This window comes from Sturnus vulgaris, chromosome 27 (assembly GCF_052056855.1).
Source record: "Sturnus vulgaris isolate bStuVul1 chromosome 27, bStuVul1.hap1, whole genome shotgun sequence".
NCBI classification, from domain to species: domain Eukaryota; kingdom Metazoa; phylum Chordata; class Aves; order Passeriformes; family Sturnidae; genus Sturnus; species Sturnus vulgaris.
The window spans coordinates 2072946-2097460 of record NC_142269.1 but is presented as its reverse complement, the minus strand read 5'-3'; the positions used below and the strand labels follow the sequence as shown (position 1 = coordinate 2097460).

Genomic DNA, 24515 nt, shown 5'->3' with positions numbered 1-24515 from the left:
GGATGGGGGCTTCAGGAGCAGAAGGCACATGAGGACACAGGAAGCAGGATAGGGACAGGGACATGGAGAACAGGACAAGAATGGGGACACTGGGAGCTGTGAACAGGGACACCAAGAGCAGGATGAAGATGAGGGCATCAGGGGCAGGGTGGGGACCAGAGACATTGGAAAAACTGAGATGGGGAATCAGAAGCAAGTCAGGGACAAGGGACAGGGAGCAGGATGGGTGCAGGCACATGGGAGGACAGGACAAGAATGGGAACGTTGGGAGCAGGAGCAGGATGGGGACACTGGGACAGGTGTGTGGATGGGGGCATTTGGAGCAGAATGGGAATGAAGGCATCAGGAACAGGGTGGGGACAGGGATATGGAGCACAGGACAGGGTGAGGACAAGGGACACCAAGAGCAGGGTGGAGGTCTGGGACAGGGACAAGGACACTGTCCGGGAGGGACAGGATGAGCAGGACTGGAACAGGGACGTGGGCAGCAGGACAGGTACACCAGGAGCAGGATGGGGACATAAGGAGCAGGGTGGAAACCAAGGACGTTGGGAGCAGTGTAGGGACAGGAGAAAGGTGGGATGAGGAAATCAGAAGCAGGACAGAGACACAGGCACTGCAAGCGGGATGAGGTCGGGGACACAGGGAACAGGACAGTGATGGGGACAGTGGAAACAGGATGAACAACAGGGGCAGGATGGGGGCAATGGGACCAAGAAGGGGACAAGGACACTGGGACCGGGGATTGGGACACGAGGAGTAAGAAAATTACGAAGACACTGGGAGCAGAATGGGTGATGGGGACAATGGGAGCAAAAAGGAAATGGAGACAGCAGAAGCAGGGTGGGGACAGGGACACTGAGAAGCAGAACAGGGACTGGGGTAGGATGAAGACAGGGAGACCAAAGTAGAGTGGGATGGGGAATCAGGAGCAGGACAGGCACAAGGGCACAGGGAGCAGGTGGAGGCAGTGGGAATGGAACTGGACACCAGGACCAGTGTGGAGGCACTGGGAGCAAGATAGGCATGAGGACAGTAGAAGCAGGACTCCAGTCAAGGTCCCTGGAAGCAGGAGACAGGGACATGGCACAGGATGGGGGCTCATCCCATGAGGAGATGGCTGCTCCCCATGTCCTGTGGGGACCTCCCAAGTCCCCAGGGATTGGGAGGTCAACACAGAGTCACTAATTGCTGATGGCCCTGCTGAGGGGGGGCACACGCCCGGGGTATGTCCCAGAGCTGAGCCCCGACCGACTCGTGTCACAAATGACATAAACTGGTCCCCCAGCACATGATTCCACGTGCCTCAGTTTACCTGCGCCACGGGCCGGGCAGGCACATCCCTTGGGGCATCCTGCACCCGCACAGATCCTTTGTGTGGGGAAATTCCAGCCACGTGGCAGGGACTGGGGTCAGGGTCCAGCCCAAAGCCCCCACACCCAGGGCAAAGCAGTTTCCTCGGAAAATCCCCAGCTCATGTGCACAGACTGTCGGCCCCGCTGCGGGTCAGCGTTTTCCAGCTGCTGGGAAGAGCCTGCGTGAGAACCGGCTCCTTCCCACGCCCTCTCCCGGGGTGAGGGCCGGGGCGATGCCCGCAGCCGCAGAGATCCACTGGGCACTGCAGCCTCGGGCTGTGCTCGCTGAAGGCAGGTGTGACCGGCACCGATGCCCATTCCTGGTGTCCCCAAGGCGCCGCCCGGCCCCGCTATCCAGCCCTGCAGAGCACGAGTGGGATGATGGATGTCTTCTTCCTACGACAAATTCACCCAGAGCAGCCCAGCACTCAGCTCCAGAGCCCATCCCCGAGCCCTGGGACGTGCAGTGCAGCACCGAGCACTGCCAAGCCCCGGACACTGATCCCGCTGCAGCCCTGGGGGAGGCATCCCGGGCTTTGCTCCAGGCCTGGCCTGGTCCCTGGGGGCCCAGTTTGGTGCTGGGCTGTACTGGGAGGTGACAAGCACCCCCAGCATGACCATGGGGGTGCTAGGGTTGTATTCTGCTTGCATCAAGCCGGGATTGAGCCCTACTTTCCCCCAGGACAGAGGGGGAACGCGCCATAAGTGAGATGTGGGAGGTGAGGGAGATCCTCCTGGCACTGCCCGGCAGGAAGGCTGAGCCTGCTGATAGGGCTGGAGCCCCAGGACCACATCCCTGGAAAAGCTGAGCCTGCTGATAGGGCTGGAGCCCTGCACGGTGCATTTCCCTTCCCGCTGGGTGATGGGGTGGGGCAGCAGCACGGCCCGGGGGGTGATGCCAATGTCGGCTGACAGGAAATCCTTCCCCTCCCTGGTTTTGGTGCTCCACTGGCCTGAATTATCCCCCACAACATCCAGTTTCCACAGAGACACAGCACCTGGTGGGATGGCTAGATGTGTTTCCCCATGGATGCTTCCTATCTCATGTTTATGTCAGACTAGTGCCTCCCAGTTTCCACCAGCAGCTGGCAGGTTTTGGGAACAGGAAGGAGGTTGTCCTCTGCTTTACCCTCTGCTCCCCCTGTGCTGGTGCCCCAGGGCCATGTCAAGCCCCTCTCAGCACAGGGATGCTCTGGGACAGGTTCCCAGGGGTGCCACTGGATGAACAAGGCTGCCTGAGCCAAACTCAGCACGGCAGCACCAGGGCAGGGCCAGGCCAGCTCAGGCTGAGGGCAGCCAGGGGACAGGGAGGACAGGAATGTCCCCAAGAGATGTAAATCAGCTCTGCTTCCACAGCACATACTTGGGACAGAACTGGGGCAGAGTTCAGAGAGAGGGACAGAGCAGGGGAGTGGAAATGGAGCACTAAAAACCTCTCAGAGGATGAGCAGCTGATGAAATCCCTGGAAACTCAGCAAGATTGAGTGAGAAAAGAAAGAAATAGGCCTGGGCTGGCTGGTTCATTCACAACCACAGGCAGGAGTGGGATAGCTGGGAGACAGGGAGTCCTTGGGAGTGGTAGTGCTGGGGCCAGGGGGAACTGGGGCTGAGGATGGGAGAAATCCTGACAGTGTGTACTGGAAGCACTGGGAAAGCAGAGCCTTCCCCAGCACTGCCATATCTGGGCACAATCAGACTAAACCCAGCCTGGAAGTGTGTACTAAATGTTTACAAGGGTTCAAAAAAGGGGTACAAAAAGGTCAAAGCCACATTCATCTCTCCACCTGGGGAGGCTGGTAAAGCACTGCCCCCCCAGCACCCCCCCTTTCACAGCTGTCTGAAATGCTTGACAATTGTTGAGGCCTAGTCCTCAGGAATCCATATTGACACTGCTCAGCTCCATGTGCTGGAGGAGCCTATCCAAAGGGAAAACCTTGCTGGAGGCAACAGCAGCTGGAGACTAACAATACAAAATGGATTATACTGGGCTGCTTCCTGTATAGAGAATGCCCACAATTGGTCCATAGTGACTTCTACAGCCATGGAAGTGACCTGAGGAGCAGCTCCCTGCCTGCCCTGAGCCTCCAGGAGCCAGGGCTGGGCAAGCAGGGATGGGGAAGGACCAGCAGGTGCTGGCCAGGGCTCGGGTCAGCCCCCATGCCAGGGCAGCAGGTTCACATGGGGTAGTTGAGAACGACGTCTTGCTTGGCCAGTTCCAGCAACATGGGGTCGTCGAAGAACTTGCTGATACTCACGTCCTCACTCAGGCCCTGCAGGGTAACACAAAACCAGGGTCACTCCCCATACAGCCACTGCCCAGAGAGCCCACTGAAGAGACCTTGTGTCCTACAGTAAGATAAATTTCAGATGCTTGAAGGCATCTAACACCCCTGAGGAACCTGCAGACATGTGGTTCCTGCTGCTGAGCACATCTACCAGCTCACTGCCCCCTAAGGGGAGCTTGATTCCCTCTGCTCCCTCTGCAGCCCCTCCAGCCCCTCAGCTCAGCTCCCTAAACCAGCACAGAAACCAGTTCCTGCTGTTTCTGCTGGACAAGGGGGCTACACCAAGCCACTGAGGGGTCAGAGGGGCAGGGGAGGGACAGGGCTCAGAGGAGGCCCCAGGATCCTGCTTTGAGCTGGAGCCACTGATGGGACCGACAGGCTCTGACAGGCAGCACGGGGAAAGTCCTGGGGCACAAAGGACATCAGATCACTCTGGGAACACAGAGGGGATGTGGCACACTCAAGGGACAACACTGCAGCACCTCAGCTGCTGGGACCGAGGGACACTACAGGGATTTGTCCCAGATGTACCTTCCTACGCCTGGTCTTGATCATGAACTCCCTGGCCAGGTGTGGGGCTGGCTGTGGCTCCAGCGGCCGGATGACAATGCTCTTGTCCAAGGGGTCACCAGGCACAATCTGAAACACAGGACCAGGATGTGAGCGTGATGTTGGGGCTGGTGCAACCTCCTGGAGACCCCACCTGCAACGGGAAAAATCCCTGGGTCCCACAGACACCCCAACACCCCATCTGCTCTCCTGGCACACAAACTCATGTCACTGCTGGTGATCATGCCTGTGAGAAGTCAACAGTACAGTGCTGGAAACTTGAGCCAAGGACACGTCCCTTCCCCAGGGAGTACTGCAGGATCCCTAAACACCTCCTAAAAGAGCGATCCATGCAAGTCCTGGTCAGCACAAACCCTTCCACAGGCACACTTACTGTTTCAGAGCTAAGCCTTGGGCTTTGACACATCAACCTTTAGAGGCCAGGGCTCAGACTGCAGCTGCTGCTCTCATGGAGCTGTACCCCAAACCACTGTGCACCTCACAGCTGTAGCTCCCACACGACCTGATTTGCTCCAGACACAGAAGTGGCCAGAAAACAGTATTTTGTCCCAAACTTTGTTTCCTACAGGTTTAAAACACCACCTCTGAGAGGCAAAGCTGAAGTGTGGCACAGATCAAACTTCCTATGGCAGATGAGTGAGTCCGAGCCCCACTCCAAGACTTCTGCTGCCCAGGCTACAGAGCATGAAGTGAACCCAGTTTCCCTCCTCCCAAGGGGGATGTCCTCTCCCCAGGCACTGCAGGACCCTGACACTCAGCCAGCAGCAACTTTCAGGGCTCCCTCACTAGGACTGGGAGTGATGGGACTTGGAACAAAGCCCTGGCAGATATGGAACAGCTGGTGCACAAAGCCTTCCCAAGATCCTCTGAGGATGTTTTCCAGAGCTTTCCTGCTCTGTTGGAGCTGTGGCACTGAGAGCACCTATCTGGTGCCTGATCTACCTATCCCTCTTCCTCATCTCCCCAGGGCATGGACTCACCTGCCAGTGGTGGAAGACAGAGAGAGAGAAGGCTTGTCCCTGCGTGTGGGTCCTCAAGTCTGTCTCAAACCCAAAGGAATCAATGGCTGGGATGAAGGCTTTGATGGTGTAGAGGGGAGAGCCTGGGATTGGAGCATCCTGTGTCACATGGCCTCTGCAAATGTATCAAAGGATCAGCCTATGTGTCTCAGAATCATGGACTGCTCTGGCTGGGAAAGGACCTCGAACCCCACACAGTTCCACTCCCTATACCATGGGCAGGGACACCTTCCACTATCCCAGGTTGCTCCTGTCCAACCTGGCCTTGGGCACTTCCAGGGATCCAGGGACAACCACGGCTTCTCTGGGCACCCTGTACCAGGGCCTCTCCACCCTCACAGCCAAGAATTTATTCCCAATATCCTCTCTAAACCTGCTCTTGGCAGTGGGAAGCCATTCCCCCTTGTCTTGGCACTCCATGCCAGCTCTCTTGGAGCCCCCTTAGGCATTAGAAGGGGCTCTAAGGTTTCCCTGGAGCCTTCTCTTCTCCAGGTTGAACCACCCCAGATCTCCCAACCTGTTTTAACAGGGAAGTGGCTCCAGCCTCCTGAGCATCTTCCAGGCCTTGTCTGGAGCCCCTGAAGGAGGTCCAAGTGCTTCCCGTGTTGGGGCCCCAGGACTGAGCACAGTGCTTTGTACATTCTCCTCTCTGACACTCAGGAAGAAGCAGGCACAACCCAAAGGCTGTGTGTGATCCTGAACATCCCTCCCCACACTGCTTGGGGCCAGGATCAGTCAGGAAGCTTCCAACTGTCACTTCATGCAGACTTGACCCTCTGCACCAATGCCAGGACTGTGGAATTCTCCAGCAGCCCAGATCCCATCACTGCTGCTTTGCAAACCCCCAGTGCTGGCAGCAGGAGCAGCTCACCTGCGCCGGGCCAGCACTGTGTACACGGCAGACACGCAGTCAGCAGGAGCCTGAACCTCCACGAAGTAGTAGGGCTCCATCAGGCGAGGGGTGGCCTGTGAGGGGACAGGGACACGAGCCACTGAGCCTCCTGCAGCACCAGCACAGCTCAAGTTCTCTGGTCAAACCCAGCACCTGACGAGATTACAGGATTCCTGCTGCCCCATGGCCGCCCAAACCAACATCACAAACACTGAAAGGACCTTTTCTCCCTCTGGGCATGCACCACACGCCTCCCTCTCCCCCACAGCCACCCTTCCCAGCAAGAGCAAGAAGGGGAGAGCGAGCAGATGCAGAGCAGTTTCCATCCAGGCTGGAACACAGGCCTGTAGGACTCGTGTGCCAGCCCACAAGGGCACCGCAGACATTGCTGGGCGGATGAGTCAGTGTGCACCCACCCCCCGGGGCAAACCTCACCATGAGGAAGGCGGAGTACACGACCCTGCGGGCCGTGGGGATGATCTGCCCTCCACCCCGGTGCAAGGGCTCCTGAGCAATCACCGCGTCCAGGATCTTGAACTTCACATTGCGGATCACTGCAAAGGCAGAAATGACAGCCAGTGACCCCGGGGGACGTTCTCTGCCAGTACCAACCATGTCCCCAGATGCCCAAACGCCCAGAGCCACCAGCAGTTCTCCTAAATTTAATTTCAGCAGGGAATGCATGACCACATCAGAACCCTGCAGATCACAGAATCATGGAGTGATTTGGGTTGGAAGGAGCCTTAAAGCTGATCTAGTCCAACTCTTTGCCATGGGCACCTTTCACTAGACCAGGCTGCTCCAAGCCCTGCCTAGCTTGGAACACCTGAATGCTTAGAGACTGAAGAATTTAACTGATCTCATCATCTCAATTTCCCCACAGGTCCCACTTACATTCATCACAGAGGGGCCCTTCCCTGGTCCCCCACTGGAAGCCCTGCACGATGCTGTCTTTCACTGAGCCCAGCAGAGACTTGTCCACCTAGAGACAGACAGACAGACAGACAGACAGCTTCAGAAACCACACCTCATCACAGCCAGTAACACCCAGTATTTAAAAACCAGTTTCCAAAAGAGCAGCAGTGTCCCCCTGTGCCCCCAATGTCCACCTCTCCCTCTCACAGCTCAAGAGCATCAGCACTATATAATCTCCAGGGCACTATAAATTACAAGTCCACATTTTGGTAATCCTGAAAGGCAAGGCTATTAGCTGCAAATTTTGGCAAGTTGAGGACATTGGCCCAAACAGCAACACTTGAAAAACAACAGGTGACTTAGTAACCAGTGTAGGATCATAGTGGGGAAAGTGCAGCACATCTGAGCTGTGGCAAACAATGAGCACCCCAAAGGCACCAGGGTCTTGCTGAAAATTCTATGAGGAGTGGGCACCTCCTGGTACCACAGGACAGATTTCACTGAAGAGTGCCCCCCACTCCTCACCTCTGAGGGCAGTGTGTCATCTACCAGGATGTTTGGGCCAGTGGCGTCTGGCCCAAAGGCCCAGATGGAGCGGGCAGCCAGCAAATCCCAGTCATATTTGGTCTGGAAGAATTCACCCAGTTTCTTCCTGATAGAGAGAAAGGGAAGAAGCTTTAGGAAATAAGAATATGACCTGCACTCATGATGTATTTACAACCCTGTTCCCTTCAGGCACAAAACAGTCTCAGCCAGAAATGCTCACAGACTGGCTGGCAGGAAAACCAAACCAGGATCCCTGCCGAGAGGCTGCTGCCTGATACTGTGCACCCTGCAGATCCCAACACTCCCTTTTTCCCCAGTTATTGACTTCCAGCTGGATTCCTGCACTCCCATATCACTCCTACCTGTTCCATGTTATCTGCACCACTTCGTTCTCAATGTCCTCTGCCAGTCCCTTCTCCAGGGGCTCAGCAATCATCGTGATCTTGTTCCTGAGGAGAGACAGGCACCATCAGCCACAGTGATGGAAATGGGAGTAAAGAGCACAGGGACTGGCAGCCGTGCACTGCAAGAAAGACATGGAGGGGCTGGGATGTGTCCAGGGAAGGGAAAAGAGCTGGGGAAGGGTCTGGAGCACCAGGAACAGCTGAGGGAGCTGGAGGAATCAGGCCGGAGAAAAGGAGGCTCAGGGGGGACCGTCTGTCTCCCCACAACTCCCTGACAGGAGGGTGCAACCGGGATGGGGGTCAGACTCTGCTCCCAGGGAATAGGGACAGGATGAGAGGAAGCAGCCTCGGATTGAGCCACAGGAGGTTTAGGTGAGATATTAGGGAAACTTTCTACACAGAAAAGGTTGTAAAGGCCTGGCACAGCTGCCCAGGGCAGTGGTGAAGTCACCATCCCTGGAACTGTTCAAAAAACATGTGGATGTGGCACTTGTAGACATGGTTTAGTGGTGAACATGATGGTGGTGTTAGGTTGACCGTTGGACTTCATTTAGGGTCCTTTCCAACCTTACTAAATCCACGATTCTGTGGCTCTCTGACTACACTCACCTTGGATGCAGTTGGGCTGTTGAAGCCACCTGCATCCACTGCTGTTCCTGTGTCCTTGTGAATGCAGCCCAAGTGCTCAGCTACTGCCCCCCAAAGCTTGTTCAGCCCCAGAAGGAAACAGCTGAGGGACAGGGTGGCTCCAACCCTCCTGCCCCACATCCAGGCCCTGTCCAAGGAGGGAGCCCAAGGTGCCTCTGGGAGCTGTGTCTGATACATCAGATGCTGCCTCAGAGAACTCCCCAATGCCTGAAACCCACCCCCAGCACATTCCATATGCCCAGAAGGTCAAAGCCTGACCTAAAACTGGGAACAACCTGGTCTGGTGGAAGCTGTCCCTGGCAGTCACGATTGACTCAGAATAAAGAAAGGCAAGAATAACTCAAAATCACAGGGGAACACAGGAGAGCCAACTTCAGCAGATCATGATTTCTCTGAAATTCAGGTATGGGAACATCCTGCACACAAAGATCTCCCCCATGTTCCCTCCCAGGCCTCCCTCTTCCAACCACATGCACTGGGAGGTGCTGGAGGAGGGAGATGAGAGCAGCTGCAAGGCTCCAGGGCATCACCAAGAAGAACAAATCCAAGATTACATATGGATGAGAGAAGACATAACTCTTGCTCATGAAATTTTTGGGGGAGTTACTGAAGGCAGCACTGGGCTCTTTGGCACCTGCTCTAGGATCCTAGAACACCTCTCAGAACTGCTGAGAAGGTGTGACACTTAGGGAAAAAGGAGGATGTGAATCTGTCTTTATTTCCTCCAGTCTCAGAGCTCCTATACAGCACAGGAGCATCCCTGGGACTCTGGTGTGTTCCTGAGGAATTCAGGTCAATGGGACATTGCTCACTCAGGCACGTGCCATTTGGTGGCCAACAAACAGTGGTAAAAGCCCCCTTGGATGGGATGGACCCTCCCTCTGCCCCCTCCCATGTCCAGCTTGCCCAGGGCCCTTACTTCTTGTTGGGTGTCTCAGCAAAGCATTTCAGGGAGGATGTTTCCACCACTGTCTCACAGAATGTCACCACTGGATCAGCCACCTAAAAAACAAAAGGTTTGTAAGGTTTCCAGTACATCTTTGTTTGTAAAAAGACTGTTTGAAACCTCTGTACACCTACAAGGAAAAACCAGTTCAACTGGCAGTGTTTTAATCAGGGCTGTGTATGAAGCACTCAGGTGTTAAAATGAGAGAGGAAAATTTAAATCCAATCCCAGGTATGAAAAATTCTGCTCAATTTATTTATTTGATGCTAGCCAGGGCAATGGCTGAAGCACAAGGGAAGGTTGGAATATGGAAAACTCCTCCCCAAGCCAACGTGCAGTCTCTCAGTCCCATTGGTGTGAGAGTCAGGCTGTAAGAGGCCCTTTTACACCCTAACAGCCTTTTTTTTTTTTAAACTTTTACAGGAACATGACAAAATCCATGCTGTATGTTCAGGTAGATTCTTTTTCTCTCATCCTTCTGAGAGAGGGGACCCAAACCCTGTCCAGGGTTTCCAGTGGGAAAATCCCTCCCTCATTCCCTCACCTTGATGTCAATCTCGGAATACATCTTGCGCAGATCGTGCATCACACAGTCCAGGTACAGCTCTCCTGTGCCCAGGATCACGTGCTCCCCAGACTCTTCCACCTGAAGAGAACAGAGGGATTCAGCTGGCAGCCCCCCTGCTCACAGCTCCTGCCTTCCAGGCTCCTACTCAAGCCTGAGGAAGGATCAGCCTTAAATACATTTTTAAGAGTCAGAACACCCCAAGGAAAATTCCCACAGCCTTTTCCAGGAGGAAGTGCTGCTGGGCTCTGCAGAAAGCTGCTTCCCTGGCACAGCACGGTGTGTGTTTTTCTGCTGGATTTACACTTTTCTGCTTTTTCTACATAATTTATGAGATCAACTGAAACGGTATGAAAAAAGCCATAACAAACCTAACAACCTATGGTGAAAAACCTGGTTATTCTGAATATCAGCCCAGAGGCTGCCCCCAGCACTGGCTGGAAACAGCCACACACACAGAATCACAGAACAGTTAAGGCTGGAAGGGATCTCTGGAACTCAGCTAATCCAACTGCCCCCAGCAGTACCTTAGTTGTAAGTGAGGGGTAGCTCTTGTTGACTTTGCGGAGACCATCCAACATTTTGGGGAGCTCTGAGGGGTTGACTGGCTCCACAGCTATTTTGATAACAGACGTGGTGTTGAACTTCAAGGGACGGAAGATCTGAGCCTGGAAGCAGAGAGGACAAAGAGCTGAAACTGCATCCCTACACATCCTCAGGGTAAGACACAGCATGGAAAGCTTTCTTTCCCTCAGCGGCTCTTGTGCCCTGGCACCATATCAGATTTTTTTAGCCTCACCTGAAGAGGCTAAAGAATCCCTAAAGAGGGATTCTTTAACCCCACCAGGGGAGCTTTGGGGCTGTAGCCCATCACCTTGCCTCCCTGGAAGGCTGAGCAATGCCAGCCAGGCTCGGTACCTCCTCATTGCCCCGAGGCTCTGTCACAGTCGCTGTCTTCACTATGGGCTGGTCCACACCCTCAATCAGCACCCAGTTGCCAGCAGGAACTCTGTTCACCTCAATGTGATACCTGAAAGGCAGGAGAGCACCACTGCAGCCTCAGACCTTCCAGCACCTTCCTCCTCCCTCTCTCTGGCAGCTCTCCCTCCCTCCCAGTCCCTCAGCTGGCCCCAGGTGACTCCTCTCCCAGTGAGCACATTGCCAGAGCTTTCTGTACCTTGCAACTGAGATCCAGAGGCGTCCCACGGTGCAGATCTGGGAATCCTCCTCATCTTCCAGGGTGTAGTTCTCCCCAAGGACCTTCACAGGCTGCCCAGCGTGGATGGTGCCACTGAGCACCCTGCCAAAGGCGTGGAACTGGACACCATCATCAGTGCTGTACATTTTGGTTGTGTGACACATCAAGGGACCCTTCCCGTGACACAGAGAGACAGAAATGAGCTTCTTTCAAAACAGTCAAGAAATAGACACAGACCTGGCAGGACTGGACTTTGATGATCCCTGTGGATCTCTTCCAATCAGAATATTCTATGATTTGTGGATAAGAGGGATTAATGGGCTCGAATTTAGAAATAATTGTTTTGATTTGCCAAGTCCTTCAGTTCCTGCCACTGTAAGCCCTACATCTCCTTGCCCTCTATGGAAAGCCCTGGAATTACTGTTGGTGGACTGTTCTGGAGCTCCTGTCCTTACTCTTGTAGAGCAGCAAATGGTGGTTGGGACAAAGCTATGAGGAAAAATGTCACCTGCTGGCCTGAAAACTTGCCCAGGGCAGAGCACCTGAGCCCCTCAAGATCACAGCTTCCAGTGCCACAAGGTCACTCCACACTGGTGATGTGGTAACAGTCACCACTGTGGAGTTTTATGTGGATGATCACAACTCATTAAAAAAAGAGATTAATTTTCTCTGCAGACATCAGAGCAAAAGTCACAGGCAAATTTCTCACTCAGCTGCCAGCGTTGGTGGCTCCAGACAACTCCAAATGACAGCTCAGTGCAAGCTGTTGGAGGAGGAAGGGTTTGCAGGGCTGGGAGAGGAAAGGTGCTGACTAACTAACACAGGGTTATTTTTATCAGCACCATGCAGTGTTTTAGAGTTTGGAGAGAGAATCAAACTTCAAGGAAAAGGGACAAAAAGACTGCAAAAGGACATAAAACCACCCTGCATGCTCTGGAGTCCTGACCTAGTCCTGTTCTTCTCTGAACACTGTGAAACAATTCCCTCTCTCCAGGGCTGCCCTGGCAGGCAGCTGAAGCTCCTTGGAGTGAAGGGATTTATTCCAGTGTCAGATGAGAGGTTTCAGAGTGCTGCAAGTCAAATCTGTGCAGAGAGCTGGCTGGGAGGCAGCTGCCCTGGCAGGGCAGGGGCAGCAGAGCCTGCTGGCCTTGGTTTTGCACGCTCAGAGCCAACACAGGAGTTTCCTTACGTCAGGGTCGCACTCGCTCATGGCCTCCCCCAGGTCGGAGTCGATGCCGCCAGTGTAGGTGTGCTCAATCTTTGTCTTGGCCCCCACCTTCGGGGAGGGAATGTGCTGCACACACATGTCTACAAAGCCTGGAACAGAACACTTGGTGAGGACAGGGTTAACCAGCGTGGAGGAAAGAAATGGACTCCATAAACACAAGGCAAAGCCACAGTGACTGCAGCACCAACAGCAGCAGGGGAGAGGTGAGCAGTGTCTCAGGCTGTCCTATGGGCAAGTGGTGTCATAGCTTAGATTTGGGAAATTGAGCAGGATCTGTGCAAGCTAGCACTCCTTGGCCAAAAGATAACCCTCAGCTCTTGATGTGAGGTACTGGGGATAGAAGGATTGTGGAGGGGAAGACAAACAGCTTGTACCTGTGAACTCCCCAAAGAACTTCTTGCAGACAAGCCGCAGGAGGGGCCGGATGTTCAGTTTCAATTCCTCTTTGGTCAGGTGGATGCCAAGTTCATCCAGAGTCCTGGGCAGGGTCGTGTCTACATCCCCCACCACCTTCAAGACAACAAGTCCCACTCTCAGGTTCACTGTGGGGGTCCCAGTCAGTAACTCCTCAGTGCAGCATCACACACCAGCCACCACCTACAGGGCTCTGGATCTGCACTGGTTTAGAGCTCACATGAGATGTGTCAAATCACAGAATTGTGGAATCACTGAGGCTGGAAAAACTCTCCAGGATCATTGAGTCCAACCATTCCCCCAGCACTGCCAAGGCTACCACTAAATCATGTTAGTCCCCAGGTGCCACATTTACATGGCTTTTAAGTCCATCCAGGCATGGTGACTCCACCACTGCCTTGGGCAGCTGAGCCAGGACTGGACAATCCCTTTGGGGGAAGAAATTTTCCCTAATCTCTAATCTAAACCTCCCCCTGCAGAACCTGAGGCCATTTCCTCTTGTCCTGTCCCTGTTTCCTAGGAGCAGAGCCCAACCTCCTCCAGATGGCCCCTCCTGTCAGGGTTGTGCAGAGACAGAAGGTCCCCCCTGAGCCTCCTTTTCTCCAGCCCCTCAACTCCTCAACTCATCTGACTTGTGTTCCAAGTCTTTGCTCCAAGTCCAAGCACTGTCACTTAGCTGCTAGCAGAGCACACATGGAAGAGAAAGGACTGTTCTATTCACTGTTAATATGGCGCTGCATTTGCAAGAAATAATGATTACTCTGCAGCCCTAAGCCCACCCTGTGCAGATCCTGCTGCAGAACAGGAAGGACCAGACCCAGCAGCCACCACTCAGTGCCCAGCCCCAGCAGCCCCTGCCTGGAGCTGTGGGAGGGAGAATAACCCATCACAGACCTGAGCCAAGATCTTGTACAGGGGCTCCAGAATGAATTCCACGAAGCTGCGCTGGGAGCTGCTCGTCGGGGCCTTCTTGGTGAACTTGCGGCTGTTGGAGAGCAGAGAGGTGAGGAGCAAGAACTGCAACCTGCCAGCACCCCCACACAGCCTCTGCTCCTCCCAGCTTCTCCTCTTCTCCCTCCCAATCCCCTAGGAAGCTGTCAGAGGCATATGGGCCAGGCTTATTCCAAATGAAGGGCAGAGGAGCCTCTCTGCTCCTGCTTGTGGGATTCAGGAGTACCTCATGGATTCACATTAGGCAGGAGGCCTGACTCAACCCTTCCCACGTACAGTAGTGATCCACCACAGGATCACAGGATCACGAGTGACCTTGGGTGGTCATCGAGTCCACATTTTACAGGGAAAGGAGGGAAAAACCCAGGAATAAAGCAACATTAAAACATTTAAAAAGGGGGTTCTTACGTCTTTGGATTGAAGTAGATGTCGCCCCAAAGCCGCTTCGCAAACTCCTGGTAATTGATGTCTCCTAAAGGAAAAAGCAAATGAAAAAGTCCCTCAGATGTCACTGCTTTTCTCTTAGCTTAGAAATCTTTATTTTTCAGCTTTTAAAACAAGCCTGAGGATTCAATTTAATGAACTGATGCTGATGAGTGAGTGCCTTGTCCCAGTTCTGAGTGAAAGATTAAGCGCTGTCCTGGGGAGACCAGGCAGAGATGAGCAGGAAGAGTCCACTGGGGATGTCCCCAGCAGCCCAGGGACACTGCAGTTCAGACTGGCTTCCCAGGAACACTCCAGCTCTCTGCTACCCACAGGGTCAGAGCTGAGGAGTGCTGCAGGAGCCCAACCACATCTACTGCACTTCCAAACGGGAATGCTGTGACTGCTACTGCAGTGCCATGGTGCTGGAATGGGGCCTCCACCTCTCAGCCTGGCAGACTCAGCACCAGTGTTTTCTGCCCTGCTGAACATCTCCAGGTTCCTTTCTCTCTCTCAGGAAGCACACAGCCAAACATCCAGTGCTGAAGGTCCAGTGCAGTGCTGGCTGTCGTGGAGAACTTAGAAAAACCAGAAGAGGGTGAGAACCTACAGCAGGTTCCAAACCAGCGTTTGCTGTGGGCAGATGTGGGAGCACAAGGAATTTCTTGGTGGCTGCAGTCTGGACACTGATGCTGCTCTAACTCCTCTTAGCTGACACATGGTGGCTGCACATACAATTCCTGGGGACCAGAATCCACTGTTCCCATCTCCAAGCACCTATTCAGCTCCTGTCTTCCCCTACCTGGTTTCCATCTCCTGCCAAGTGTGCTGTCCTCAGCTCCCCAAGGAGGGGTCTCACCCCAGCAGGCTCTGAGTTAATGCTGTGACACTCAGGGAGCTCATTTATTGCTCCAAACTCTCAGGACACGTGACAGTCCTGACACCATCAGTCCCCGACCTCTACAACTTCATCCTCCCTCAGGCCAAGTTCTCTGCAAGAGCTGGCCCAGCTGCTTTACAACCTCCTTCCTCCCCTGCTCTCAGCTCCTACAGATCCCCAAATTCCCCAGTGGGGCACTTCAAAAACCTGGGCTGTGCAGCTGCTAATGCCAGCACAGAGCCCGCTGCTACACGCAGCAGATTGCCTTGAGTGGGCACCTGGGGAGCAGAAAATTAAATCCAAGCCAGAAAAAGACAGTTTCTTAAAAAAGAAAGAGGGCAAGAGTGCAAAACCTTGTGGGCGAAGCTTGTGCCCAGCTGCAGCTGAGTCTTGGACTTTTGGGAAAAGGCAGGAAGAGCTTAACTGCTTCATTCCTGAGCTGCTGACAAGGAGGCAAAGCACAACACACACACACCTGCATTCAATTGCTTGTTATTTCTGCTTAGGGTATGAAAAAAATCTTGGCTTCTGACTCAGGAAACATTCATCAGGAGAAAATATCTTGTTAAAACTGTGTTTCTGCTTTTTAACCCCCAAGGCTCAGCTCTGCAGCACGACTCAACTCTCAGCAATTCCAGAGCACAAACACTGGCCATGTGCAGGGGAAGCTGAACAGCTTAGAAAACCTCCACAAGAAAGGTTGGGAAATGAGATGTTGAAGTGCACCAGGTTTCTGGCTAATCCTCACCATATGTGTCTGCATAAATCTTTGCAAAAGACCCCAGTGTGAAGCAGATGCTGTACTGAGAGCTGGAGAAGCACACGTTCCCCAGAAGGGGAGACAACACGAGGTTCTCGTCGGTGGAATACATGCTGAGAGGAGAAAAATAAAACCAAATCAATGTTATGAACCAAAGAAGACACTTCAACCCACTTCCCACACCCTACAGTAATGACAAGCAAGGAGCCTGCATTGCCAAAAAGCATCTTTAAACAGGCTCCAGCTTGCTTGCCATCAGAATCTCAGGGTCAGGAACATTTTCTGCCTATAAACTTCAAAGCATTAATGCAAAGATTTAAAGATCCTAGAACTAAAAAGTTACCAGCACAAATGCTTCAGATTTCTTATCTGGGATGATTTTTCTTCCCTGAGAAAAGCAGCCAAGTTGGTCAACCAAGTAAGGGAAAAGATAACATAGGGATATGATTTAATCCAAACAGGTTTAATGAGCTCACGGCCGTGTTAGGCAGGGTGAATTACCCCAGTCCCAGCTGCCTGCCAGCACACACTGAGCAGAGCTTGTGAGCAAATCCACACACACTTGAAGGGCAGAATGCTGTCTAAAAAGCCCTGGATGCAGAAGAACCCACAGAAATGATGCATGGCTACTAAGATGTCCCTCCCTTTCCTGAGCAGGGCTGGCAAGGAGATTGCACTGTCAGTATCAAAATCCTTGTTTAGGAGTTGGGACAGCAAATCCTCTTTTAGTTTTGTAGCAAGTATTTATGAGTTTTGAGACATGTCAACCTCCAATTTGGGATACAACCTGGATAATTTCAGTGTATTTGAGACATTTAGGAGCACAAAGTCCCTGCTCTGGCCATATGTCCACTTTCTCTACTTTTTAACCAAGGAAAAATGAAATGGGGCGGGGAAAATGAAATCCTCTGAAGTTTGCCAGGAAGAGCCAATCCTGCTTAATTCAATGTATTAGCTGAGATGAACTTCCAGTTGTTCTTCCTGGCCCATTTTCTATGACTCAACACATCAAGAGACAAACTGATGAGTTTTCAGGCACATGCAGGGCTCACAGAGAGCCGTGGGACAGGGACAGCGAGCACTAACAATGCATTCCCCAAGCACCCTCACCTGATCAGACCATTAACTTCATCTACAATGTGTCTGAGTTTGTAATAAGCATCTGTGGGGGGCAGTTTCAGCTCCAGGATGAGTCTGTCGATCTTGTTGATGCACACAGTCACTGCCAGCCTCTCCTGCACCGCGTGCTTGATCAGCCTCTCCGTGTTCAGCATCACCTGCGGGGAGCAGCGAGCTCAGAGCCCCAGGAAAGCCTTCATAAAATGCTATCTGGGGCATGAGAGCCAACCAGTGACCCTTACTCTGCTGCCAGGCTGGAGAAAAGCCCAAGCTCAGCAACCAGCAATCAGCTAATCCTCCTGAAATTCAGAAATAGGTGCTAACCCAACCAAATTCCTTGAATCCAACCCTGTGGACATCTCTGATATAAATAACCTGCTCAGTTTTAGGTATCATGGGGATGGAGATGCACACAAGTCAATCAGCCTACAGGCCACAGCATCACATCAGCCTGGGCACAGCAGCCAGAGGCTTGGCTGCCTGTTCAGATGGAAAACACCCTCGCTTCCCAAACTGTCCTCCAAAAACTCTTCACCCCAGAAAGCTGAACCCATCCCAGGCCTTCATGCTGAGGCAGGAGCACAGACTCCAGAGGGAGGGGTGTAAGGAGAACGTGGCACTCACCCCCTCGGCCGCATCGATGAAGAGCACGACGCCATCCGAGATGCGAAGGCCGGCTGTCACCTCGTCAGAAAAATTCACATGACCTTCAAAACCACACAAAGATGGGCAGTGAGGACAGTGAGCCCTGGAGCAGCAGCAGCACACAGGCTGAGAAGCCGTGGGGCTCTGCAGATTCCTCTGTTGCTGGTACCCAGAGAGGCAGAACAGAAATGGTTCCTCCTCAGACACGGACCTGGGTGCGGCTGCCAGAGCTCCCCATGGGGATTTAGCCTCAGCTCTAATCTATTTCTTGAGAATGCACACAACTTGTTTAACAGGCACTTTTCCTCACACTTGTGACTGTTTTTCTCACAGCTCTGTGCAAGTACCTCGGGAAAAGGAGGAAGATTTCTTCTCAAAGGCAACAGATGCCTCTCCCCACAGCCTCCTCCTGCGCTCTAACCTCCCTCATCCTGAGCCGTAGCTCAGCAGATGTGTCCCAAGACCTTCTTCCCTAAAGTTTCTTCCAAGTTCATCTGTGATTATGTTCCCTCCACAGGAGCCTGTCAGAGACCTGAGGAATTTGCCGAGTCTCACTGTGGGGCAACAGCATTTGAGCAAAATAGGGTCTCCCTGCACATGGGAATAGCTGGGAAAGGAAATTCTACCTGTGCTACTTGAAGGAAACACCTCTTCAGCCTCACCAGCCCTCAATCAGGCCAGCTAATCACAAACATGAGCCTGACTTGTCCCTGCCCATGGCAGGGGGTTGGAACTAGATGGACTTTAAGGTCCCTTCACCCCAAACCATCCTGGGTCAGTACTGCTGGACTGACTTCACAGGAATGAACTCAGCTGAAGGCTCTGGACTAGGCTGGAATCAGCTATAAAAAGTATAAAACAAAGCTAAGTGCTTCCCACAGCAGGATTTTCAGAACTGCAGAATCACCTGGAGTGTCAATGATGTTGAAGAGGAAAGATTTCCCTTTGGTGTCTGGCAGAACAATCGTCACTGGGGTGCTCTTGATCCCCACTCCTCTCTGAAACACAGGAAACCAGGATTACAGGTAAAGAAAAATACACAAAAGGATCACCACGTACAGATGTAGAAGATCAAGGAAAAATCAGAAAGATGGAAAGAAGTAAACATTCATTCTAGAAGAGAGTAATAACCTCAGATCACCAAAGTACCCAGCCCAGTTCTCCCATCTGTACTGGTCAGACTGGTGAGCCACCACTGCACCCTCCACACCTGATTGCAGCTGAGGAGGTACTACAGGCAATACCTGAGCCAGAACGTGGGTGTTTGTTTGTGCTTTCACCCTCTGCTGCCACCAAGTTACACCTCAAAGCACAAGATTTGATCACACAGACTATAAAGTAGTACATTGAAAGGAGAAAACAAAAATGTTTCAAAGGATTGTTCTGGTCATGAGAAAAAATAACATTCCCACTCATGCCCAACCACATGGAGCCAGAGCTAAGGAAAACAAGGAAAAATGTATTTATTTTGAAATAAGTTTTTACCACTGCTGCAAACCCCTTCCTTCTTTTTCTTTCAAAAAAGGGAGAATTACCCCCAGACTGGGGTGACTCTGCTGTAGATTTAACATTACACAGCTTATAAAATCAGACATAGAGATGAGGGAAGGAAGCTGGATCAGGAATCTTCCTGAGGCAAACAAGAGGAGCAGATTGTTTTATTGGTAAAGAAAAGAACCAAAATGTGGAAGGCACAGAAAGGCTCTAAAATGGACGAGGAAACAGCCTACAACAACTGTGAGTAAAGCATGAGACAACTGGATAAAATCACTACAAGACCACTCACCTCCTGCTCCGTGAACAATATATCTGTATAGCAGAGCTGCAAAGGCAAAACAAAAATCAGAGTCTCATATTTTGGTATCAGATACTCAGTTTGAAGCAGGACACAGTAACTGTGACACATTACTGAGGTGCTAAGTCAGGGACAGAAGGAGAATTAGGACTGAGGTCTGGCATCCCAATCCTACATTCCAGTCACTGAACCACCTTGTCCCCATGCACTGTCACCCTCCTTGAGGGTGTAAAAGCCAGGGCAGGAATTCCCCAGCAGCTCACTCACATCCTGATCGTAGCGCTTCCGGATTTCTGGGTGCGTCTGTTCTATCAGGCAGTCAACAAAACACGTCTGGAAAAGAGCAGAGATAGGAGGGGCCTCCCTTCAGACAGACACAAACACAACCCCATCCCTCCAGCAGCAGCACAGAGCACGCTGAGCAGGTTATTGTAAAACCTACAAATTCAACCTACACAAAAATCTACACATTTCACAGGGAAACACAGTGCCAGGACAAGGGAGAATGGCCTTAAGCTGGAGGAGGGCAGGGTTAGATGGGATGTTGGGAAGAAATTCCTCCCTGTGAGGATTGGGGGGGCCTGGTACAGGATGCCCAGAGAAGCTGTGGCAGCCTCTGGATCCCTGGGAGTGTCTAAGGCCAGGCTGGACTTGGGGCACCCTGGGATAGTAGAAGGTGTCCCTGCCTGTGACAGGGATGGGACTGGATGGGCTTTAAGGTCCTTCCAACCCAACCCATCCTTGAATTCTATAAATAAGTGCATGAGCAGGAGGAGCAGAAGGTGCTGCTGCAGAGAACCAGGGGCCAGGAGGGCTGGCAAAGCAACCAGACAGGTCACCATCCCCAACCCTGTACTGTGGATATTCACAGTACCTTGCCGTGGTGCAGGTGCCCACACAGAGTCACATTCCGGATCAGCTCCGAGTTGTCCATCAGATCTGCCAGGAAACTGCAGGAACAAAACACAAAAGGCTGTTGGAGGCTTCTGCTGTGTCTAAGAAAAGCAGGTGCTGCTTTTTAGCTACATTTTCTATCCAAGGTGCCCCCTGAATCCTCGCCAAACTTTTATTCTGCCAATGCCCTGCGGAGGAAGAATCCCACTTTCCAGATGGGGAGGACAAGAGAGTTGGAGTCCCAGACAGATGGCAGTGGGTGGGAGGATACGGAGCTGGTAAAGCTGCCAGCAATGGAATATTATTGAATATTTTTCTTCTCTTCTAGTCAGTACTGGAGCAAAAATCACATCCATGTACTCAGATGATGAAGCATTTGCACTCATGGCAGGCAGTCAGGTAAATCGTGGTGCTGGATAACAAGCACCCCACGGAACTTTGAAGGCAGCCAGGGGCTCCACAGATAATTAATTCTGATTTTCAAGTCTTAAAACAGTGACATTCCAGGGACTCAAGGAATTAAGTCTTTTTCAAATCAGCAGCTGAGCTGGGTAATGATGAGCTGGTCACTTCTGGATGGATGCTAGCCAAAAGATAATTGAGATCCTAAATTACCACCCCTAAAAAATAATGGGAGGCTATAAAACATTGAGCCACTGCCAGAGGCCTGCAGAGAATAAGTGCTGTCAAATAATTTCCTTTTTAAAGAGATTTAATTTTCACTGATGCAACAGTGAAAATGTAAAACGTTTTGATTAAGAACTAAAAAATACAGCAATCAATACTAACCTCGATTAAAACCTTCCTAATTGGTCTGAAAATAAGGCTAAATGGGAAATCAATAGCATGCTTGCAGGTTTCTGGCTATATCCCATAAGGAACTGGCCCATCCTAACCATTTATATCAACAAACAGGAGTAAGATGAATTAATTACAAATAGAATGAGAACAGCATCCAGGATCAGGGAAGTGGTGGATAACAAAGAGCCCAGGTCAGGGACTGAGCCAAAACAAGGGCTGAGAAAAACCAGCCCCAGCAGCTCCTGGGCTCTGCTCCAGCTCTGCTGAACCTCCCAGGCACCGAGCAAAGCCTTGGGCAGCTGAGGGACCCCTGAGTGCACAGCAGCTCCAGGAACATCCATCCTGTCCTCTCTGGAAAACAGGAGGTGCTGGGTGCCAGGCAGAGGCACTGCCCTGCACCAGGGAACTGCTGCTCAGCCACAGCAGTTCTGGCACCTACACCTGGAGATGAATATTTAAAACTGGGAAAAGCCCTGACAGGCCACAGAGTGGTGAGTAGAGAGATGAGCCCAAGGAGACTCCCACAGTTCCATCTGCTCATCCCAAAGAGAAACAACACACACACACTGCTCATACAGGGACACAGACCCTCTGCACACCACAATGTGCAAATGCTGCTCCAACATCAGACTTTCACCAGAAAAAGCAAAGGATGGTTCTTATTACACAGCAAACTCATTTGAGATATTACATTTCCAATTTTAAATGCATTTGGAGTTTTTCCCAGGAGTTTTTCTCCCAGCCCTGGTGTCCAAGAAGCTGCTTTGGGACACAACCAATAGAGCCACCCAGCACAGCTGCAGTGTTCTGCTGACTGCACAGCACTCGGCACTCACCCAGCAGCATAAAAATTCCCAATAGAAACTGAAATAGATGGGACCTAATCTGAGACTGGGATCAACCCAAAATGTCCCAATATGATGTATGCTACATACTGACCATGTGGACATTTAACAGTTTGGCCAGAGAAGCTGTGGCTGCTCCATCCCTGAAGAGTCCAAGGCCGGGTTGGACACTGGGGCTTGGAGCACCCTGGGATAGGGGAAGGATCTAGTCCCATCCTCTGCTCATAGCAGGTATGGGACTGGCTGGGTTTTAAGGTCTCTTGTAACCCAAACCATTCCAAGAACATTTCCTGAGCCATAAGCTGTTGCTGTGGAGCTTCATCTCAGCCCCTGAGGTGAGATTCCCCTTTTGTGTTCAACCCTACCCCATGCTGCTGGTGGGGAGGGAAAATGTCTGTGAAATGGTTTGTCTTGCATTTCCTCTTGGAACCTGGGAACTGGCTGCTCTCAGGTCTGTGCTGGGGTCAGTAAGACACAAAGCCAGAGCCCCCAAATTTGCCTCCCCCAGCCCCACACTCACTCCATCTCGTAGACAGTGACTGGCAGTGTCTGCTCCATCAGGGAGAACTTCTTGGTTTTCACAGGTTTAATAATGGGCTCTGAAACAAGAGGAAGAACAACAAACTGTTCCCAGAGCCCCTGAACCAGCAGGGTCAGGAATCGTCCCCAGGAATGGGGAGTTTTCCTGACAAGCCTAATTTTCAGGCTGACAGATTATCTCAGCTGTTTGTCAGAGCTACAGGAGATGGTCACTGCAGGGCCCTTTGAGCCAAACCATTCCAGTATCCAGGGATCAGAGGAGATAATTTAAATGCATTTACTTTTCCCTTAAATATCTTTCCTGTCTCTGCTGATTCCTTTTCTTCCAAAGATATATTTGTTTGGATTTGCAAAAATCACAAATCTGCACACACCAGACAGAGTCCCTGAGGCTATGAGGGGACTCCAAACGGGCAGAACAGAAGGGAATATTATCCTTTCTAAGGATCCATTAAGATTCCTCTTCTCCCTCCATCCCCTCCCACAGCTCCCTCCCCACTCACCAGTGAGTGGCTGTGTGTCCTCCTCCTGCACGATGGTCTCCACCTCAGGCCCATAGACCTCCTCTGCTGTGGGGTAGTACTTCTTGTCCTCATGCAGCACCACCTCCATCCCGGGGTGCTCCTCATCGTGTTCCCCCATGTCATCATCATCGTCATCATCCTCCAGCTGCAACCAAGGCTCACCCTCAGCTGCTGTGGAGCCCCCCGAGGGGACAGGCCGGGGGTCACCCCCGAGCAAGGGACCCCCAGCGCAGCCCCAGTACCCACAGAGGTGCCCTGGGAGCAGCTCCTGGAGGAGCAGTACGGCTCTTCCCACAGCACCTGGACCTGCAACAGCCCCTGGACTTGCAGGGCCACCAGCACAGACAGCGACTCACACACAGCAACCCCACACAGCACAACGCAAGAACCACACCCGGGTAACACAACCCCACCCCACACAGACCGGCAGGAGATTGGAAGGGGCTCCCTCGTTTCCACAGTGGGGCAGCCACTCTGCTCCCCCCGTGTCCGTGGAGTCTTGCTCTGCCTCCCCCCGCGAGGATCCGGCTCCAGCGACAGCCTAAGCTCCCTCCTGAGGGGATCCCGAAGGGACACGAACCCTCCACGGGACCGACACCAAAACCAGCTAAACACAGCCCGAGCCGCAGGAGCTCCTAGCTCCCACCGCGATTCCAGCAAGAACTCTTTCTCTTTACCCCAGGAACAGATTTTGTAAGTTCTTTAACCAGGCCCACTCCCACCCTTGAGGTTCAGACTCCGCACTGACCAGCCTCCCAGACCCCGCAGGGGCAGCAGCAGCCGCGGGCCCGTCCCCGCTCAGGGGCCGGGGCAGGACGAGCCCCGCCGGCCCCGGGGGTCGCTGCCCTTCCTCCGCACTCACCTCGTCCAGGTCTTTGGACTCCCGGCCCAGCTCGTCGTCGTCATCGTCCGAGTCCAACTCGGGCCCGATGTAGTTCCCAAACTCGTCGTACAGGTCGGTGTCCATGCTGGGGAGCGGGAAGAGGGTCGGTGGGGGTGCAGAGGCCGGGGCCGCTGACCGAACCCGCTCAGAGCCTGTGACACCAGTGGATCTGGCCCGGCCCTGGCCCAGCCCCAAACCCCGGTCCCGGTCCCGGCCCCGCTCTCCCTCACCTGCCCCGGCTCCACTCCCGCCGCTGCTCTCGCCGGCGCCGCTGCTGCCGAAGGCCCCCGGGCTGCCCTCGCCGCCTGTCGCGACAGAGCGTCCCGCGCCCTGCGCCAGCGCCGCACCGCCTGAGAAGCGCCGAGTGGGTCCGGGGCCGGGTCGGGGCCGGTTCCGGAGCGTCCCGGGGGCCGCGGGCCGAGCGGGGCAGCGCGGGGCGGCAGGGCCGGTTCTGTCAGGCGCGGCCGCGG

General features: G+C 52.9%; 1 protein-coding gene across 1 annotated transcript; it reads right to left on the bottom strand.

The window, feature by feature from the left end:
* Positions 1-3069: 3069 nt before the first annotated feature.
* EFTUD2 (elongation factor Tu GTP binding domain containing 2) lies at positions 3070-24334 on the bottom strand. The gene is made up of 28 exons (XM_014884840.2): positions 24276-24334; positions 24025-24130; positions 23142-23307; positions 22619-22697; positions 20433-20508; positions 19826-19891; positions 19550-19585; positions 18671-18761; positions 17743-17825; positions 17110-17276; positions 15988-16112; positions 14345-14408; positions 13880-13970; positions 12946-13081; positions 12533-12660; positions 11323-11516; positions 11064-11175; positions 10673-10813; positions 10125-10226; positions 9554-9636; positions 7945-8031; positions 7562-7688; positions 7016-7103; positions 6557-6675; positions 6101-6195; positions 5191-5344; positions 4172-4279; positions 3070-3625 (listed from the first exon to the last, which is right to left on the bottom strand). Exons 2-28 carry the CDS (start codon positions 24127-24129, stop codon positions 3530-3532), a joined length of 2919 nt encoding a protein of 972 aa, XP_014740326.2. The 5' UTR covers position 24130; positions 24276-24334; the 3' UTR covers positions 3070-3529.
* Positions 24335-24515: the final 181 nt, after the last annotated feature.

Bases quoted from the DNA above. Each gene is read 5' to 3' on its own strand.
- EFTUD2 (XM_014884840.2), bottom strand. From the start codon at position 24,129: ATGGACACCGACCTGTACGACGAGTTTGGGAACTACATCGGGCCCGAG. The intron at 11,176-11,322 runs GTACAGAAAGCT...CCTGCCTTTCAG, and splicing joins CTCTGGATCTCAGTTGCAAG to GTATCACATTGAGGTGAACA. The intron at 3,626-4,171 runs GTACATCTGGGA...GTTACCCTGCAG, and splicing joins TCAAGACCAGGCGTAGGAAG to GGCCTGAGTGAGGACGTGAG.